This window comes from Phycomyces blakesleeanus (assembly GCF_001638985.1).
Source record: "Phycomyces blakesleeanus NRRL 1555(-) unplaced genomic scaffold PHYBLscaffold_4, whole genome shotgun sequence".
NCBI classification, from domain to species: Eukaryota; Fungi; Mucoromycota; class Mucoromycetes; order Mucorales; family Phycomycetaceae; genus Phycomyces; species Phycomyces blakesleeanus.
The window spans coordinates 2,722,382-2,742,655 of NW_017265137.1; the positions used below are offsets into that span (position 1 = coordinate 2,722,382).

General features: G+C 30.8%; 7 protein-coding genes across 7 annotated transcripts; 4 read left to right on the top strand and 3 right to left on the bottom strand.

The window, feature by feature from the left end:
• Positions 1-2,706: 2,706 nt before the first annotated feature.
• On the top strand, positions 2,707-3,129 carry PHYBLDRAFT_141903 (Homeodomain-like DNA binding domain-containing transcription factor; the record flags this gene model as incomplete). The annotated part of the gene is made up of 1 exon (XM_018430691.1): positions 2,707-3,129. One exon carries the CDS (start codon positions 2,707-2,709, stop codon positions 3,127-3,129), a length of 423 nt encoding a protein of 140 aa, XP_018296080.1.
• Positions 3,130-3,193: 64 nt separating this feature from the next.
• Positions 3,194-3,670, top strand: PHYBLDRAFT_141904 (hypothetical protein; the record flags this gene model as incomplete). The annotated part of the gene is made up of 2 exons (XM_018430692.1): positions 3,194-3,237; positions 3,325-3,670. The coding sequence occupies 2 exons, from the start codon at positions 3,194-3,196 to the stop codon at positions 3,668-3,670; spliced, it is 390 nt and encodes a 129-aa protein (XP_018296081.1).
• Positions 3,671-4,624: 954 nt separating this feature from the next.
• On the bottom strand, positions 4,625-5,951 carry PHYBLDRAFT_141905 (hypothetical protein; the record flags this gene model as incomplete). The annotated part of the gene is made up of 4 exons (XM_018430693.1): positions 4,625-4,778; positions 4,893-5,455; positions 5,537-5,711; positions 5,770-5,951. The coding sequence occupies 4 exons, from the start codon at positions 5,949-5,951 to the stop codon at positions 4,625-4,627; spliced, it is 1,074 nt and encodes a 357-aa protein (XP_018296082.1).
• A 4,972-nt stretch (positions 5,952-10,923) lies between these two features.
• PHYBLDRAFT_68452 (hypothetical protein) lies at positions 10,924-11,866 on the bottom strand (the record flags this gene model as incomplete). The annotated part of the gene is made up of 2 exons (XM_018441960.1): positions 10,924-11,135; positions 11,707-11,866. 2 exons carry the CDS (start codon positions 11,864-11,866, stop codon positions 10,924-10,926), a joined length of 372 nt encoding a protein of 123 aa, XP_018296083.1.
• A 1,823-nt stretch (positions 11,867-13,689) lies between these two features.
• PHYBLDRAFT_68451 (hypothetical protein) lies at positions 13,690-14,433 on the top strand (the record flags this gene model as incomplete). Its single annotated transcript, XM_018441959.1, has 2 exons — positions 13,690-13,848; positions 14,137-14,433. 2 exons carry the CDS (start codon positions 13,690-13,692, stop codon positions 14,431-14,433), a joined length of 456 nt encoding a protein of 151 aa, XP_018296084.1.
• A 1,448-nt stretch (positions 14,434-15,881) lies between these two features.
• Positions 15,882-17,684, bottom strand: PHYBLDRAFT_141906 (hypothetical protein; the record flags this gene model as incomplete). Its single annotated transcript, XM_018430694.1, has 5 exons — positions 15,882-16,099; positions 16,333-16,642; positions 17,213-17,226; positions 17,306-17,425; positions 17,600-17,684. 5 exons carry the CDS (start codon positions 17,682-17,684, stop codon positions 15,882-15,884), a joined length of 747 nt encoding a protein of 248 aa, XP_018296085.1.
• A 1,493-nt stretch (positions 17,685-19,177) lies between these two features.
• PHYBLDRAFT_141907 (hypothetical protein) lies at positions 19,178-20,227 on the top strand (the record flags this gene model as incomplete). The annotated part of the gene is made up of 4 exons (XM_018430695.1): positions 19,178-19,229; positions 19,409-19,608; positions 19,672-19,949; positions 20,035-20,227. 4 exons carry the CDS (start codon positions 19,178-19,180, stop codon positions 20,225-20,227), a joined length of 723 nt encoding a protein of 240 aa, XP_018296086.1.
• Positions 20,228-20,274: the final 47 nt, after the last annotated feature.

Below are 20,274 nucleotides of genomic sequence, written 5' to 3' on the forward strand. Positions count from 1 at the left end.
TCTTTTGCCAAAATACCTTTATGGCAGGGTGCATTATCTTCTTGGAAAATGAACTTGCCATCTTTCCTTTGCTTAAGACATCGAAACCAGGACATAAAATGAAGTGGTAAGAGTCTTATGTATCTCGTCTGATTTAGCATGCCATCGACAATTACAAGTTTTCCCACTCCACCAGCCCAAATGCACCCCCAGACCATCACTAAGCCTCCTCCGCCTTTTACTCTTGGACGTACATAGCCTCTTCTATATTTCTGTGCTGGAGTGCACCAAACACGCACATTTCCTGCCCTTAAATAGACCATGAATCTGGACTCATCACTCCAGATTACCCAATTCTACTGTTGATTGCAACAATGAGCATCTCTTGCAAACTTTAAACTGTTTTTTATGTGCCTTTCCTTTAGCAAAGGCTTCTTTGCAGCAACACAAGAGCATAAACCAATCTTTTTTAAGGAATTACAAACAGCATCCCTCTTGATGGGTACATCTGAAGATTCCTGAATTTCAGCTGTAATCACGTCAAATGTTACAGTTGGGTCATTGCGCGCAATTTTTCTCAGAGCTCTCAAATCACAATCATTCAAGAGAACAGATCTCCCTTCACGTTTTTTGGTAAGGGCAGTACCCGTTTTCCTCACTCTCTCAATGGTTGTTATCACTGTCATGTAGGGTAGCTCATACTTGCGCGCAATCTTAGCCATGGGAATTCCAAAGTCATAAGCACCCACAATCTTGCCTTTTCTGTAATCTGAAAGTTTGAGACTCTTTTTATGAGATTGTTTAATGATTTTAGGAGACATGAGAAGATTTGATTGAGAAAAAGAATGAAAAAATAAATAAAAACAACAATGGGTGCTTTTTCTCAAAATTTTCTTTTTGGTAATATACATAAACTTATTCAAGGTCAGTGCAAATAAACATTATCTTGAAGTTATTTTTTAAGATGATGGTAAATCTCTATAGCTATTTTATATATCTAATTTATATGACTTGCTCTCTATTTTATTTTTATCTGTTTTAATTTGCTAAAATAAAAGTATATTTTAATTATTGAAAAAACAAAAAGATATTTTTTATTGCTTGTGAAAGGAGTAAGGCATATTCCTGTTACAATTATAGAGGCTCGTGTTGACTTTATCCTAATAAGAACAAATAAGATACCAAGTATAACTGCAAGGATAAATGCACTGATCAACTATCTGTGAAAAAAGAAACAGAAGACAGATATCAGCGTATTCTTAGAAGAACAAAAGCTCATTCAACAGCAGTTTCACATGTATACAAGGCAATGCCAACATATTATGCATGATGACGGTATTGTAGAGATGAACTGAGGAAGATTGAGTAGTCAACAAAAGTTTTACTACTCCTTGAGACTCAAGGAGTTAATTTTGAAATATCTATTTGCTTTACACAAATTCAGAGGTCAATGAGTTGCTGTTCTTCTTCTTCAAGAAGTGATGAAGACTGACCACCAAACAAAGAAGTGACAAATCATACATATTAAATTTAGTATCATGCAAGATATTTCATTAATACTTTTCGTTATTAAAAAATATGCTGACAAAGTTAAGCAGAGAAGTTCAAGAAGAACAGTTGAGGTATGTATAGATTGTTCAAATGTAAAACTTAATACACTGACTAAATTATATTTTTAAAAGTAGCCTTGATGAGACAGAAAGTAGTGTGACAGTCTCATCACCAAGAAGAAATATGCGGAGCCATCGAATTTAATTTTTTTGAACTCCCTGTTATTTCTATCTTTCAAAACAACAACAAAAATTCTCTTTACAATCTCTCTTTTTTTAATCAATGACAAATTGACTCATTTCCTCTACTTTTTTCTATTACTTTTTTGGTAATCACATTCAAACAACATGTACCACTCAAAATTCAAGACACTTTCGATATAAAATTATCACAATTGTTTTTTGATTTTTAAAAAAGACTAATGCAACTAGAAAAATACATTTTTTTGCAGTTTTTTTTTCAAGCAGCTACTATATAATACACTCTCAACTTCCTTTCACAAAATACAGCCAGTGTAAGTTATAGTCTTATTAAAGTGATATTTTATAGGGTATGCTAAATAATCTGGCTAGCTATCAATGAGTAGGTGCATCTAGTTACTTGTTGCTTGTGCTGCAGCATGGTAGCTACCAGACAATCTTTGAATACAAACAAATTATAAGGGTAAGCTTACTAGACTATGTGTTTTTACTTTGTATATTAACTTGTTTTTGTAGACTTTGTCTTAAATCACAATTACTTGATGCTGTTAATGAATATACTTGAGGTAATTACAAAAAAATACTTTTAAGTATATATATTCACAGTATTCTTTACTTTAGCTTTACACAACACTGGAATAGAATTGCTTGAACATTCTTTTAATAGAGAAGCATCAACAATTATAATTAATAAAGAAGAGTTCTGCCATTTATAGCTGATATATCTAAAGATATGTATTACTTGCATAAGTAATATATGAGCTAGTATATGTGCAAAATATATTGCTAGTATTATTATTAAGCTTGTACACAGATGTACATCATTATATGCCATGTGAAAGACATAGTATATCATATATTATATTATATACTCCAACAAAAGAATGTTTGGACCTCTCCCAAAAATCGCAAGAAAAAGTGATATTTTTTAAAGTTAAAATCTTAATTTCTCTTTATTCTACTAATCAAACCCACAATGGAAATCTCATCTTCATCAAAAACCAAGCATGGTTCTTATTATAAAGCTGATGACTTGAAATATGATGGCATCATATACTTGCATTTGACTGAAATCAGTTCAACCAAGATCTCAGCCATAGTTCAGATAAAGCTGTCAACTGTGAAGAAGATTATTAAGAGATTCCAGAAGGCAGGCTCACCCTTGTCTGGAAAGAGCTCTGGCCGATCTAAAATAGTAAACAAGAGGACAGAAAGGCACCTTGTGCAGATTGTTTGTACGGACCCATTCGCCAACTATGATCAGCTGAGGTTGGCATTGAGAGAGATAGAGATTTTTGTCTGCAGAGCTACAGTAATCAGCTCCCTCAGGAATCTTGGCTTTGGTTCTTATATTGCAGCTCATAAGCCAGCTTTGACAGAAAGACACAAGAAGACATGATTGCAATGGGCGAAGGATCATGTCAATTGGACAGATGACTAATAGAGTAGCATAGTTTGGTCTGATGAGTCTAGATTCACAGTTGAGAGTAACAATGGATGTGCTAGAGTGATTAGAAAAGTTAACAAAAGGTATTCAGAAGATCATATTATTCAAGGAACGAAGTTGGCGTAAAGTTAGTGTCATGATCTGAAGCTGTTTCTGGACTGGTGGTTTTGGACCCTTGGCATTACTTGAAGGCAATGTAAACCAAGAAGTATATGTCGACACTCTGTCTCAGAAATTTGTATCTTGGGTTAAAAATCTGTCAGAGAAATATCAGAAGGACTTCAAGCTCCAAGAAAATGGTACTAGCTGCCATACTGGGGCCTATGCAGAGTGGTGGAAAGAGACCTATAAAATTAAAAACTTTGAGTACTGGCCTGCTCAAAGTCCAGATCTAAATCTAATAGAGCATGTTTGGTGGGCTCTTGAGATCAAATTGAGTAAAGTACGAGCCAGCATACTAAATGTCAATGAGTTGAAGATTGCAATTCAATGAGAGTGGGAGAACATAGACCTCAAACTTGCTTCACAGTTGGTGGGAAGTATGTCCTCCCAATGCCAGGCAGTAATTGACGCCAAAGGTGGTCATACTCACTATTTAACCTTTTTTTTTGACAATTCGATAATAAACATGTATATATTTTTGTATTCGAAGTTTGAAGCTCTTAACTATACTCATTGACGAGTGGTTGCATGTTGAATATAAATCATATTTTTTGGCATGAGAAATTTACTCACAGAGGTCCAAACATTCTTTTGGGGAGTGTATAGTCCATTGTATAGTCTATAGTATAATACACCATATAGTACATAGTATAGTATATCATATAGTATATTGTACAGCCTATTGTATATTTCTATTATATATTTCCATTGTATATTCTACTGCGCAGCAAGTGTATGAATAAAAATAAAATCTACTAATTTTGCCACCAATTTTTCCATATATGAATTTATTACCAAGCTTTTATTACCAATTTTTCTATATATGGGTTTACTACTATGCTTTTACTACCAATCTGTTTGAAACTAAGTCAATCAAGCATGCTGTCTTACTATTCAGTAAATTAGTGGCAATACCTCTATGAGTAATGGCAAGCATAGCTCATTTATCACCAATTTCTTCTGCTTTAGCATAATGTGACTAGCCACCAGATTTCATGCAAATTAGTAGTATTACCACACCAATTTTACTCATAGTGCATGCTTAAATGTAATGTTATTTATATATTTAAAATTTAATGGATCAGTTTTTCTTAATCTCTTTGTACTACTATTCTTAGACAGAAAATTAAAGGACCCAATTGAAGAATTTATTTTTGCTATTTGTAAATTATTATTTAAACATTTCAAATTTATAAATGTGAGAGAACTGCCTGTATGGATCATCCCAATTAACTTCTGATTCTCTATTACGATTAGAGTTACAAGATTAAACGCATCATTAGCTTTAATTCTTCTCAACTCTGTCAAGTAGATATTTACATTCCAATGATATTTCCTCCATGTCTTCATCAATTCTGTTCTGAATCGTCTTGAGCGTCTGCTCAAACTTATCCTTTGCAGAAGACTGAGATACCATGAGAATTGGCTCATTGTTTTTGCTCTTGCAGACATGACCATGGTAGTAGTTTTCATTATAATGTCAGCAGAGATTGCAACTGTTGGAACTACTGGATTTGTTTTTGCAGTTGATCAAGATAAAACACTAGCTGGACTCATGGGTAGGATTCTTTTCATGGTGTGAGCAGAATAATATCTTCTTATGCTTGGTTATCTTGTTGGAGTGGTGAAGCTTCTTTCTGGAATGTTCCTCATTATTCTTCTCAGGTTGCCCACAGGAACTAAGAATCAATTGGGTCGTCTTAGAATAGACTCTGTTATTATCTGCAAGAATGTATCTACTAATCTGCGTGACCTGCTCTACAGTCCAATCACGTTTGGACTCCCCATTGTAACCAGAGTGGGCCATGATAACTCTTACCAGTGTTTGCACTGATAAGATCAGCAAGGCAAGAAAGCGATTAGCAATGTAAGCATTGTCTTTGGGTAAACCAGCATTGTAAACTGCACAGGGAAACTTCTTCAAGTAATCGCCAATGGACTCAGTGTTTTTCATCATCATTGTAAAGACCTGGTTTGTAAATTGTCGAGACACCAAGCTGGAACCATGTCTTTTGTTGAAGCATGATTTTGCTGCCTTTCCATCAATACACTTTTTAAAATCCATCTCTACCCATCCATCATCAGTGTAAGACAGACAAAGTGGCAAGAAATTCTTCTAAATTCTCTTGATGTCCAAGGAAGAAGACTTGATTACATTCTTGAGGGTACGTAGAAAATGTCCAACTGATTCAAATACCTCTTCATTTGAAAAGGGCTTAATAGTACTAGAGGCCAATTGAAATTTGGGAAGATCTCTTCTGCTGAGTGTCAACTCTTCTTCACGGTCAGCTCTCTCTGTGTTTGTATTAGGAGAGGCAAGCATCACACTGCACTTTTCAAGGTTAGTGACTGCCAATCTTGTGTGCTCACTCCTGCAGAGTGCATCTCAGCTGCTTGCTCATTGTTTGCTACATGAGCAGTACTGAAGACCTCGATGCAGTTGCTACTTCTCTACCAATGGAAGGAGAATCAGAACCAGAAATGAAACCAAAACCAGAGGCAGCGTCCGGAAAGAAAATGGGCTCACTCAAGTCAGAGAATAGTTCATCCGCAGACATGGGGGATAAGGTAGCCTTCTCAGGAATAGGGGTCAAATCAGCAGGAGAGTTCATTGTATTTCACAAAAAAAAATGTTGTGGGGAGAAATAAAACAAATACAATATAGACAAAAGAATTTGGGGAGAACTTGCGTAGGTTGTTTATTTCAAAAGAAAAGTAAATAATAATTAAATTTGATTGTTTTTTTACATGGAACTATCTACTGATATTTATATATTTTTCTAATTTGTAATTCAGTATGTACTTAAGTAATCCTTATCATGATGAGTCACCTTCCAAGAGTATTGTTCTTCTGGAAAGATCTGCAAAAACCAATTGATACGATACTTCCCCAGTCAGATCAGTCCAAGAGTTTTGATAAAGAAGAGCAATTATGATATTGATAATATTTTAGTATTCTTACCCAGATACTTGGGTAATGTTTCATAATATTAAATAGTTGTAGTTGTAGTATCTCAATTAAGTATTTGTATAATAAAAAAATATAATAATGCCATATATATAATGTATATATATTTGTATATCTCATATCATGTTGATAATAATAAATAATCAATTATATGTACAATGATCTGTGTATTAGATAATATCATAAAGGCAGATTCATTTGACTGGAATAGCTGAGGATATTATTTTATCCTTCAGTCTTACTCTCAGATTCAGCAGTAATCAATACTCATTTACAACAGTAAGATTCCTTTTTTTCAGCCAATGATATTTATTTCGGAGTTTTTCATACAGTTGTATAATGTATCATGTTACATAAACAATTCTAAGTTACCATTTATAGAATTGGAGTTTGCAATTTAAAAAATGTCCTCTTTTCAAAAATTGTCTATTATAAAAAAGATGCATCCTACTAGTACTCACTTGAACAAAAAATTAATAGAAATAAAAAGGGCGTGAAAGGAAAATAGTAGCCTTTCACACTACAACAAGAAAAAGGGTCACTATTGGGGTTACTTTAGAGGCTTTTTTTTGTTTGGACCCCTGTTTTGACCCTTTACTTTTATGGAGCAAAATGTATCTCCGCTCTCTTAAGTATGTAGAGTTTTATTTACATACTGATAAACTTTTTGATAGGTTACAGTTGTCTTTTTATTGGTACTTATATATGAGAGCATTTTTAGACTTCACTTTGATTGGGCATTATGCTTCATCCAAAGTATATGCTTTTAATTTATTGGTCATTTAACTAACTCTATTTCCATAATTGGCTCTTATTTATATATATTTTTATTTATCCGTAGTTTTAATTGGGTCATAAACATATTTGTATCAATAAATATTATAAAAAAGAATTTTATTGGTTTTCATAACAAAAACAGTTCATCATATATAAATTTTACTGGCTAGATATTATTTTATTTATTATATACTTTGATAAAATGTACTATTCTATAGTATGTACCAGATATACTTACAAGCTACTGTTGCCTTTTATGGTTTCTTCATAATTGACTAGATTTAACAAAAATAACCAGTGCTTACAACATCTGATAAAGTCTATCCCACTTTGATTGAATAGGCACGCATGTTTGATATACATCAAGTCCTTGTCTTCTTGAAAGAAAAATATCCAATTTGAATTTGATTCTATAGCTTGTAAAGAAGAAAGAATGGTCAAGTCAACAGTGTTAAGATATATATAAGTGTTAACAGTTTCTTTGTTTTTCTTGCTTAGTTAAAACCAAAGATTCTGGCTCATTATTCTAAAGTTTTGTTACAAAATTATATTTTTAATGCTAGGAATAGGTCTTAGAATTAGGGCGCCAGATATTTATATAGTTTTATATTAGTTTATATGTTTTTTTTATTTCCATGTTCCTTACATCTTAGCATAAGATTTTTTTAACATGCTTGTTCATTTATGTCATTAAGTATTTTGACAATCTCCAGTTATAAGATTGTTTGTTTCTTTTGAAGTGCTTTGTAATCTCTCTGAAAAGCAAGAAGTATATCTTGCATACTTTGAAGCAAATGATTTACATCATCATCTGCATTATTAATAATAATAAAAAATCTAACATCAGGGTTTGTTATGAAAAAAAGAAAGAATGAAAAAAAAATCTTCAAGTCGTCATTAGCGTCATATATTTTGTACAAATGTATTGGCTACTCTTTGATATGAAATATCAATATAGTAATTTTACAATGATGACTTGAAGTTTCCTATTTTAAATTTTTAGCGTGTCTTTGAATTGTCTTAACAGATTTTATTCAAGTAACAAAAGTTTAGATATTTTCTTCTCTTTCTACTTCTGACTTTTAATAGTACTCAATTGCAATCTATATTTCCCATAAATGTAATATCTGTAGTTAAAATGAATGTCTCTCTCTACTGAGATCTAATTTTAGGTAGTCAATTTACTTTTTATCAACCGTTTCAAAAAACAGAGATTTTCTTGTTTCAACTTAGATTTTTGGTGATTTCTTGATTATTATATATCATAAATGAAGGCACAAATTGAAAAAACCGCCCCTATTTGTCGTAGTGTCACTAAAAAATGCTAAGTGCGTGACATCTGTTATTATTTTTTTTGGCAACTTAGCAATTTTTTTTATGGTTTTTTACTTAGCATTTTTTTTTACAATACAACAAATTTTACAATGTTTGCATAATCACAGTCTTTGCAAGTACTTTATTGTATATGTAGGTCAGCTATAGTACGAAGTACTGGGCACTTGACATTACAATAAATATAAGAGAGAAAAAACATAAAATAAAGGAATACAAAGCTGTTTTCAAGAAATGTCTTATTACAACAAGTTTTTTAGCTGCTAGCATTTATAAATACAAAAGTTGTTGGTCAATTCTGAATATTCTTAGCCAATAAAATCTCTCACTTTTATTTTTTGCATTTGTTTCGTCACAAAATATCTTTTTTTTTCTTTCTCTCTGTCCCAAAACTTCTTTTTTTCTTTTTTTCTGTCACAAAAGTGTTTTCTTTATTTTTCTCAGTCGCAAAAACAATATTTTTGTGCAAAATTCACCTAAAACAGTTTAGAGTCATTTTTTCTTCTGCTTTTCTTATTTTTATTTATTTATTTACAAGTAATTAGCAAATCGAAATACATATTTTTGTTTGTGCAATCGTCTGAAATTCAAGACCTCTACATATTTTCTTATTTTTGAACTTAAATCTTATTATAGCCAATTAGCACTCTTTATTTAAAATTTAGAAAAAAATTACTATAAACAGATCAAAAGTCTTTGGGTGTGATATTTATATTGAGATAGCTTAGCAGCTATCATCTTGTCAGCATAAAATATATATAAATGATAAAGGAATTAGGCCAAGAATTTTTACAGTTAGTACTGTAAATAATATCTAAAAGATTATTAAGATAATTATATCATATTGCCAGATAAAATATGTCACAGCAATATAGAACTAATTTAGTATAGTGTATTTTCTTAATAATCGCAAATTTCAAGATTTGTATCAATTTTTTATTTCAAATGGCAATATATGAAAATGGCATTAAATGTCTGCCAGTTTTTTAAAAAATTCTAAATATTGAACTTTATGCAGTCACAACTTCATATATTCACAACAAAAGATCTTTTAAACACCGGGTAATACATAATATTACTATTTTAGGGGATTGATTCTTATCGTCTGTCATTATAAATGGAAAATATAGTGTCAATATTTCTCTTTCTCTGCTATTAAATTCAAATACTGCATTTTTTCAAGACCTAAAAAGTGCTGTCGCAAATGAAAAAACTAAACACGTTTTCTGTTTACTTTGTAGAGAAACTGTTTCTTAACAAAATAAATAGAAAAGGTATTTAGTTTTGTCATTTTTGACAACACTTTTTAGGTCTTGAAAAAAACAATTAGAGTACATTTTTTTGTCAATTATAGAAAAAATACACTATAGGAAGTCATAAAGCTCTAGTGTAAAAAAGAAAAGAATAGCTAAGAGCTAAAGAAGTATGATTTATGACTTGATGTTATTATTGTAACACTGACACTAGTTAAGTAGTAAATATGTGAATGCACTGGTTAGCCTTTTCATTACACTAGTTGAGATTCAATAAGAACTAACCAGGTGTTCAATAAAGGTGTAATTATAAGGGTTTTTAAGATAGAAACAATTATATAGAATTTGAGAATCAAGGTGTAAGATGGTCTTTATTCCATATTATTTGCCTTTGCTTTTATATTGTTTCTATCCTATTTTTTATATCATTGTTTTATCATTTTCTAAGGTTTGCTAAGTCTCTTAGTTCTCTACTAATGTCTTTAGTTCTACACTAATTATCTTTATTTTTGCTGCTATGATTTTATTCTTTTGTAATTTCAAAATCCGTTGCAGTAACAAATACACTCTAATAACCAAATACAGTAAAGAAAAAAAGTCTTAAGAAACTAAGACGTAATGACAAGAGCAGATTGTGTTTTCTTATAAAAAGAGACACTTTTTATTTATAAATAAAAGATAACTTATATACAGTCTCAAAGTATTTCTATATGTCTCTATTATCAAATTTATTATTTTCTATTGTTTCTTACTTGAAATATCACACATGATAAAGAAGTATTAAAATATGTATCATCATTTTTAGACTATTCAAAATTGGGTTGAAAGATTAAATATTTCCCTTTAAAATTTAGTTTATTTATAAATAATAATTGAGTAAATTTGAATCAATTCAAAATAGGATGTGCAAAATATCAAAAATTAAAACCCCATTTGAATGATTTTTATAAATTTATTCAAAAATGAACTAGTAGTCACCCTCTCTAATATCTCTAATAAATAATATTGATTTGATGGTAACATTTTAAGATATGGATTTTGATATTAAATATCATAAATCAATATAATTTAACATCCAATTTCTCATAGGGACTGCTAATTTTTAAAAGCCTGCTAAAAAATGTCTGAGTTTTATTTGAGTCTCAAGAATCAGATACTGTCATTCTAGTTAAAAATTAAATAAACTTTCTTTTTATAAAAAAACTAATTTATAAAAATCTTTATAGAATCAAAGGTTGTGCTTATTTAGTTATATTATGCTTCTATTTTCTGAAGAAAAGACATTACTAAACGTTTAAAGTCACTGGTTATATTAAGTCTATATCTAACAGCTGCTATTGGTAAGTATAGACAATGTACTGGAAGAATGCAATCATATTTCAGAGTGGTTAAAGGCTCATTCCATAACTCAATATTTTCTGTCATCAATGGTTGGTAACTTTCTGAAGTATAACTTGTATACCACTCTATAAAAGCAAATATATAAACAACATCTTTGTTATTGATGTTCAAGATATGTTGAAAGAAATAGAGAATGTAGTCAGAGATTACTGAAATATCTTTGCCTTTACATTCAAGAAATAAGGCTTGGAAATAGGAACCAGAGGAATATTCTTGTCTAAGAAATGATATGCGTTTGATATTTCAATTCAATCGTTTACAAAGATTTGGTCTGAATGGTTGTCTGAGTAATGGGCAAAAAGATTATAACTGTTATACACGTGGCAGTAAAATTTCAGTAATTAATTATAATGTTCCTTGCACATTACAATCATCTTATCAAGCTTTATTAGAAATGTTGCTGGTGATAAAAGCTCTCATCCTGAGAATAACTTGCAAGGTTTGAAGAAAACTTAACAAACTGAGATAAATTGAAAGCACTGCTATCAGATTGCAAAGACAAATGATATTAACTGTTGGAAATGTTATGTAGGAAAGTAATAAGAAATTCATCAAGACTAGTTGAAAAGGCTCTGATATAGCTGCTGATGTATGCTCTTTCAAGAAATTGCTTTATCATTGTTGACTCAAATCTACCCTTCTGATCTGTCTCAAAGTTTTTCAGCAAACCATTATAATGCTCAAAACTAAGCAGCCAAAACGCATAAACAGGGCCAAAATCATTGATACACTTGCTAAGATGAAGATGCAAGTGCATGTTTGGAGTAATTGCTTGTTTTTTATAAAAGTCTGACATTTCGTGCAAAATTCTTGAAGATACTTATAAGCTTCTGCAGTTTCTTTAACAGTTATGAACGGTTTAGTTAGCAAATGACATGCTTTTACAAAAAGCATCCAATTGACAAGATGAATGGCAGGAATTACACATTGCCTTATTTTCTGCCGGTTCAAATTTAAAATTAACTTTTTGAGGCTTTTTTTTGTCAGAGGCTTTGCAAGTAGCTTTTTGAAAAAGTTAATTTTCTATTGGGGATTTTTTTATTCCTTCTCTTTTTCTTCTCTTCTCTTTCTCTTTTTTTTAATACAAATTAAACACTAATCTGAACATGTCCAACTTGTGGTGATCCAGACACTCGGATGTTGGATTTATCACATATAAGAACATATTCATATTGGGATAGCATAGTAGTTATCATCTTTTCAGTATAAAATATATATAAACGATTAAGTAATCAGCTCAATAATTATTACAGTTAGTACTGTAGATAATATCTTAAAGATTGTTAAGATAATTATATCATACTGCTAGATAAACTGTGTCAGATCAATATGGAGCTAATTTAGTAGGAAGTCCTAAAGCTCTAGTATAAAAGAGAAAAGAATAGCTAAGAGCTAAAGAAGTACGTTTTATGACTTGATGTCATAATTGTAACACTGACACTAGTTAAGCAGTAAATATTCTAATAACCAAATATAGTAAAGGAAGAAAGCTTTAAGAAACTAAGATGTAATAACAAGAGCAGATTGTGTTTTCTTATAAAAAGGGACACTTTTTATTTATGAATAAAGACAACTTATATACAGTCTCAAAGTATTTCTATACGTCTCTATTATCAAATATTTTATTTTTCTATTGTTTCATATCTGAAATATCACACAACCAAGTTATTTACGATATTTCAAGTATTCAAAATGTTTTAATAAACACGTCTTTGAAGAGGATTAAGATGCTTCTTTTTAAAGTAGTTGTATCTGTAAAATCTAGTAAATGGAGACGTTATCTTGACAAAATCAATACTCTTTGTTCAACAAAACGGAATAAAAAAAGATGTTTTGATTCAAAAGATTATATTTTTGGAGAAACACATCAGTGTCATTATACAGGCATATATATATCAGAGCAAGATTCATGCCCTGCACAAAAATAATCAAAGATATGTGGATGTAATAGAGCTTTGAAAATAAATCAGTTCAAAAATCTCCTACTACTGTTATGTTCTGTATGACAAGGGACCATAACAATCATGTTTCTGGAGACAGATCAGAGATTAAAACTTGGTCCTTGTCTTTTGAAGCTATTAAATTAATTGAAGATCAACTGAGAAGTGGAAACAGCTGTAGAACCACAAGAATATCTGTTCTTTGACAGATTGACAGCTGGGGTATTAGTGTTAGAAAGTCAAATTACCAAGAGATATACAATAGAATGAAGAAGGTATATTAAAAAAATAAAAGGAAGTTTGTATTTAACAGTTTTGGTAAAATAAAATAAAATAGATGACAAATTTATTGTATATGTTCAACTCTAATGAGAAGACATCTATTGCTATCTGGATGAATAAGAAACTGCCAGAAAGAAATTATTGCATTTTTATTGAAGACTTTTATGTTAACAACAATGAAAGCAATCTTTTTGTCTTTGGCTTTCAATTGTCTAGCCAAGTAAGAGTCATAAGATTAGCTACATCATTCTGTCTTGACACTACTCATGGCATATCAGTAAGAAGTGGAGAGGTCATGTACTTTTTAGTAACTCAACACATCATAACTAGAAAAGAGGTTCCTGTTGCTTACATAGTTATAAATGTCTAGACAGTAAGACTGATGAGTCAATGACTTATGCATATTTGGGAAAGAAGCTACTTCCGTCCTTTGAATATCACTATTGACTGTAGTATTCCCAAAGTTAATGCAATTACATCTGTATTTTCTTATGTTGCAATTCACTATTGTGAATTTCATATTCTTTGTGCTTGGCAAACAAACCTCAACAACAAAGTAAGAATTGATGTGTCATTTACATCAGTCCAGCTGACAGCATATAAGCAGGAGTTAAAGAACAAGCTGGAGTATATCTTGATGGAGTGAAATAAATAAGCATTTTTGACAAGAATCTTTGACTTCAAATGTGATATATCCAACCAGTTACACTTCTTGAGATACTTCGAAACACAATAGACTGAAAGCAAAGTATTGCTTAAAAGATGGAGATGCCCTTATGTCAATGACTCACGTAGAAGATATTTGACAAATAACTATATTGAGTCATGACATAACTGGCTCAAGACTATCTACTTTGTTCATGCTAGAATCAGAAGATTGAATCGTCTCTTGTTTGTTCTTACAAACAATATAAAGTATTTCTACAAACAAGAAGTAGATTGTATTCACTTAAACAATGGAAAGATGGGGCCAGTAGAAAACGAACTTGCAAAAAATGAATTTGCTGCATCTAAGATAGAAGATGACATACTCCCTTCTAAAATGATCAGTCTATTAAAGGTCTTTGCCAGCGTACTTTATGTATTACATGAAAATGCTAGGGTTGGTTTAATGGACAGATACAGATTTTTTCACTATTAATATGATAATGATGTAACAATAAAAGTACCAATTGGGTAGTCATCTGATCAAGCCTTATAATTAAACTGAACCAAAGACATATAATAAACCGAGTTGGTTCAATTCGCAGAGAGGTGATAAAGTAATACAAAGAGTAAAAGATACTAAGTTCGGCTTCTAAAATGATAAGAGCTGTTCTTGTTAACAGCTTTATGAATGCTTTCAATCCATAATTATTTTTCTCCTACAGATTCTCTTTGTTTTCTTACTAAGATAAAATAAAAAATGAGTCACTCATGCTTGAGTCTATAGGAACCAATATTTCTAAAAAATATAGAACTCTAGGAACCTCTTCATGATGACATTTGTAGTCATTTATACATTTTCTACTTTTCCAGAACTAGTGAGATGGTATATTAGTATTAAAGTATTTATTACTAAAATGACATACAAAGAAGTCTTTAAATTATTTTATACTAATAGTCAGTATGTCTCCAGTTATTTTAGAAGCCAAATTTGGTATCTTTTACTTTTTTTATTACTTTATCACCTCTCTGCAAATTGAGCCAACTCGGTTTATTATATGTCTTTGGTTCAGTTTAATTATAAGGCTTGATCAGATGACTACCCAATTGGTACTTTTATTGTTATATCATTACCATATTAATAGTGAAAAAATCTATATCTGTTCATTAAACCAACCCTAGCATTTTCACGTAATACACAGAGTATACTGGCAAACATCTTAAATGTGATTAATACTAGTATGAATGACTCTGATGGTGAGTAGCAAATGATGTCTTTTACAAATGATATAATATGATATTTTATCACTGATATAAATTATTTAATCAAATGTTGTTTGTGTCCCAGATACATCTCTTGACAAGTGCTTTGCAAACATGTATTTCTTCCCAAAAGATACTATAAGATTAATGTCTTATATATAATTCAAAGAGATATCAATCACTTGATAATGCATAGACCAGCAGTGTTAGTCAAAGAAGAAGAAGAAGTTGTGCTTGTTGACAAATAAGACAGTAGAGAAGATGTTGTAAGTGCTCAAAATGATATTAGTAAGTCTATTACAGATCTTATTACCCACACCACTTTATTTCATTACCAAAGACTAGATCTTGAACACATGCAAACAATTTTCTAATATTGATATGTCTGAGATAAATGATATGACTTGTTGTTTTAAAGAATTGTTAGATAGAATAGATAATATCAAAGATATGAATACTCAACGTCAATAAAAAAAACATTACACATGAATTATTTTGTATTTTGTAAAGAAGTGTTTTTTTTTTCATAAACAATCACTGTTATTTTAAAAAAAAAAAAAAAAAACAAAAGAAAAAGTGGTCACTTGTTCCCTCAGATCTTTTTGTCTCAGAATTGAACCGGCAGAAAATAAGGCATTCTGGAATTATGTGCTTCAAAACAAATGGGGAATATATTATGCATCACAACTTCAACTTGTCAGCCTTCATAAATGAGAACGCATCACCAATTTTCTTTGTAATACGAGCATACCCAGAAGGTATAACAACTCCATTGACAAGTTCTTGCATGATCAAAAAATCCTTGTCATTGATCAGCTTGGAATCACGCCAAATGTTGATCGTCTGCTTTGCAGTTTCAAGATAGAGATTGTGCATTGGATCAATAATAGTACACCAAACTGGATCAAAGTAGGGCAATAAGTGAAGCTGAGACTACCAGGTTCCATTCTCTCTCTTCAAAATTGTTCTTGCATTGTTGTTTCGTGCTGTTTTCCATCTGAGAGCATCTCTGAGATTTGTTGCTTTTGTATGCTTTACCTACGTCTTGTGATCAAATCCAGAATAATTGAGCTTAGTGGTTTTTTTTTGAAAGTTTTAAATTGGCATTGACATTGGTGACAGGCGCACGTACTCATATAACCAGTAAATCCAGACGTTTTTCTGGCAGCAGGAATATCGCAAGCAACACACATCAAGGCAGCACGAACAGTTAGCTGGGTATTTCTATAGTCTGTCATTGATACATCAGAATACAAGTCTATCAATTTGGTAATAAAGGGCTCTAAGTAGTAGCTTATTCTATCTGTGCCTGCTTCTTTTGGTCCTAGCATCATGCCAACAAGAATGATGTTTTCTGGTTTGAGATTTTTACTTTGCAGGAGATTGTTAATAGACAAGTAAATCGCACCGCTCGAGTGGGTTTGGTCATCAAAAGGTTGAAACTAATCGATATTTAATGTCAGAATCAGAGATTGGAAATCATTGACAAACGTTGCATCATTGCTGTCTTGCAGTTCATTCCATATTATACCATCATAAATATCAAGTTTTATATTTTTTATTGTTGGGTGATTTCTTTAAAGATTAATCTTTTGCTCAAAATCTCACTTATAAAAATGTTACTGTAATGTGTGCTTAAGTGAGTTGTATGAATATATCATTACTGGAGAAGAACAGCTGGCAGTTGAGAATTTGTATAACGGATTGTTACGGGTATTTGATTCAGAAAAGATTTTAAAATTGTAGTTCTTTATAGTTGTGCTCAGGGGATATATTAAATGGCATTTTGAACATGCCATGTACACTGTCATTCATTTTGTTGCTTTGTCAAAACCAGTAATATGTCTTAGGCTGTTAATTTTAAAAGAGAGAGAACCAGCCAGATTGCAAATGGAGAGAAGATTGTTGCAGAACTCAATGAGAATATATCTATTATTATTTATCAAAAAGATCAGGTGAAATATGACAATGAAAATAGTTACAAAACAAATATAGATGGGCATGCTATTTACTGAAAACTCACAAACTATGAAGACAAATGATAAGTTAGATTCAAAATCCAGCTTTGCAACAAAAAGAAATATTGATATCATAATATTTCATACCTCTAGAAGTTCTAGAACTCTCAGTGTCAACATCCAAAGTCTTGTCTTGTTCAAAATCAAAACTTATAGTTTCTTTTTCAATTTCATTGCTATCAATTACAAGTGATTCAAGGTTAGTATCTTCAGAAAAAAATATTGACTCTTCTTAATGTGCCAATATGAAAGCTGATGGTATATATTTATTATTAACAAGTTAAAATAATACATTAGTATCATATATAAGAATAAAGAGTATTAGATTTCAATAATCTTTTTTAAAAAAATATATTATTTTATTATCTTATTCATCATTACTATGATCAGAATTTACATTGTCTTCATTATCATTATCAAAGATAAAGTCTTTTTCCATATCAATATCTTCATTTTGCATGTCCATATAATATATTTATTAATATAAAATCTATATACGTAATCTTAGTTTTATTGATTTTTTTTTATTTACATGTTGTGTTGGCTGCAGAAACTAGCAGACCATATTCTTTATTATGTTGTCTTGCATTTTGTTTTCTTTGGCACTTTCCAGAAGGGCTGAATACTATGCATTCAGGACATTAACAGAAAACATAATCGTTTTTAATTCGATTGTTAGACATGGTGAATATGTGAAATAATAAAAAGATATAGATTTTGAAATGCTTTTACTGAGGTTTTTATATAGTGAAAAAAAAACTTATAAATAAATACAATACTGCTCCATGTCATGATTATACTTTGCCAAGTATTTTTTCAAGATACCTACTGCACACTTCGTTATAGCTACCTTCACACTTTGCTAAGTCATTATCCAAGACATTTATTATATACTTCATTAAAGTCATACTCTTTTTGCTTTTTCTTTTTTAAAAAAAAATTATATTCGAAACGATAAGGATTATCCATTAAGACAAAAATTCTGAAAAAGTAATGTTCACATCTCACAGCATGTAAGTTAAAAAATTGCTCTTTTTGCTCTTTTACATTGAGGGAAAGAATCATGCAAAAATACTACCACAGCAAATATGAAATTACATAAATTCTTGACACATCATCAAAATAATATTACCTCAAATATTTCATACAAAGAATTGCTCCTCCATTTACATTTATTATATAAAAATAAAAAATGTAGTTTATTTTATTTTATCTAAAAAAGGTGTATTATATAGAAAATATTTATTTTTCTTTAAGTATAGTATATTTTTCTTATAATTAACAAAAAAATTGTACTCCAATCGGTTTTTGCAAGACCTAAAAATTGTTGTTCCAAATAACAAAACTAAATATTTTTTCTGTTTACTTTGTAGAGAAACTGTTTCTCTACAAAGTAAACAGAAAACGTGTTTAGTTTTGTCATTTGCAACAGCACTTTTTAGGTCCTGAAAAAACGTAGTATTTGAATTTAATAGCAGAGAAATAGAAATATTAATACTAGATTTTCCATTTATAATGACAGACAATGAGAATCAATCCCCTAATATAGTAATACTATGTATCATGTTGTATTTAAACAATCTTTCGTCATGAGTATATAAAGTTGTGATTGCATAGAGTTCAATATTTAGGATTTTTTAAAAAAATTGGCAGACATTTAATGTCATTTTCATTTATCGGCATTTGAAATAAAAAATTAATACAAATCTTTAAATTTGCAATTATTAAAAGCATCTGCAGCGGTTACATTAAAATTAATTTTTGCGACTGTTTTAATGTAAATTCCGAAATGTTCTTAAAAAATCGTCTGCAGCAGTTACATTACAGACAACATTATAGATAATGTAGTCAATTTTTAGGGTCAGGAACATTACATGTAGTGTTACATTATAAATGAATATTAAATCTTTTAAATTTTTCTTTTACTCTTCCACAAAAGAAATATAAAAAAAAGTTATAATGAGCAACCTTCCCAACATCATTAACCTTGAAGCTGACACTTCTGGCAAAAGTAATGTTGCAATTGCAATGTATATGCCTATAATACTAATATTAAGAGTTATGATTATATAATTTTGGCTATAAATATTGTTCATGTATATGTAGAAGACCCAAGAAAAAACTTCACTATTGCTGAAGATGAACAGCTCTGTCGTTCATATCTTTGCATTGCCTTGGATGCAATTTAAGATGTTGAACAAAAGGGGGATGCTTTTTGGGAAAAAATAACTAACCATTACCATGAGTATGCTCCTGAGGGCGGCATTCTGCATAATGAACGTTCTTTGCCTGCTTGCTGGCAAATTATAAACAAGGGTGTGAACAAGTATGTTGGTATCTTGTTGGCTATAGTGTGCTCAAATTCCAGTGGCACTAATGATGAATGGAATGTAAGCTATTGAAATGTAGATAATACATATTATGCTGTTCACAGTAGTTAAATAAAAGTTTAGAAGACAAAAACGAAGTTCAACCTTTATCACTACTTCCGAATCTTGGCTAGACACCTGAAATGGAAGCCAAGTGCTCCAACCAAAAAGAAGAGAAGAAATTCCAAAGTGGCAGCTTCTGCCCCTAACCCAATTGGTGAGGGTATAGACGAAGAGGAGTTTCCAGCTTGCCCAGCTGGAAGAAAGTTTGTCAAGGAGCAAGAGGCGACTAAAAGAAAGTGGGAGAAGAACATTGAGAGGTTAATTGCGTTGCATTCAGAAAGTATTGCAAAGGGTGATAAGTGCAAGAAGCTCCTAAAAAAAGACTATGAAGTCTAACGTCTTGGTGGCAAAGGCCATAAGAGAGAAAAATGTCATCCTTCAAAGGGCTCAGGACATAAAGATTCTGTTGATTGATACTTCTTTGATTGCAGATTCTGTCAGCCATCAGATGATGTTGGACTTGAAGAAGAAGGTTCAGGAAAGAGGTATAGGGAATACTCCCATCAGCAATGATGACAGTATGAGCAGCAATCTCTTTGATATTAGCAGCAAAGGAGATGATTGTGATGGCAATTAGTTTGCAAAAAGCAAAAGCAAAAATAATAAATATATTTGATTTTTATT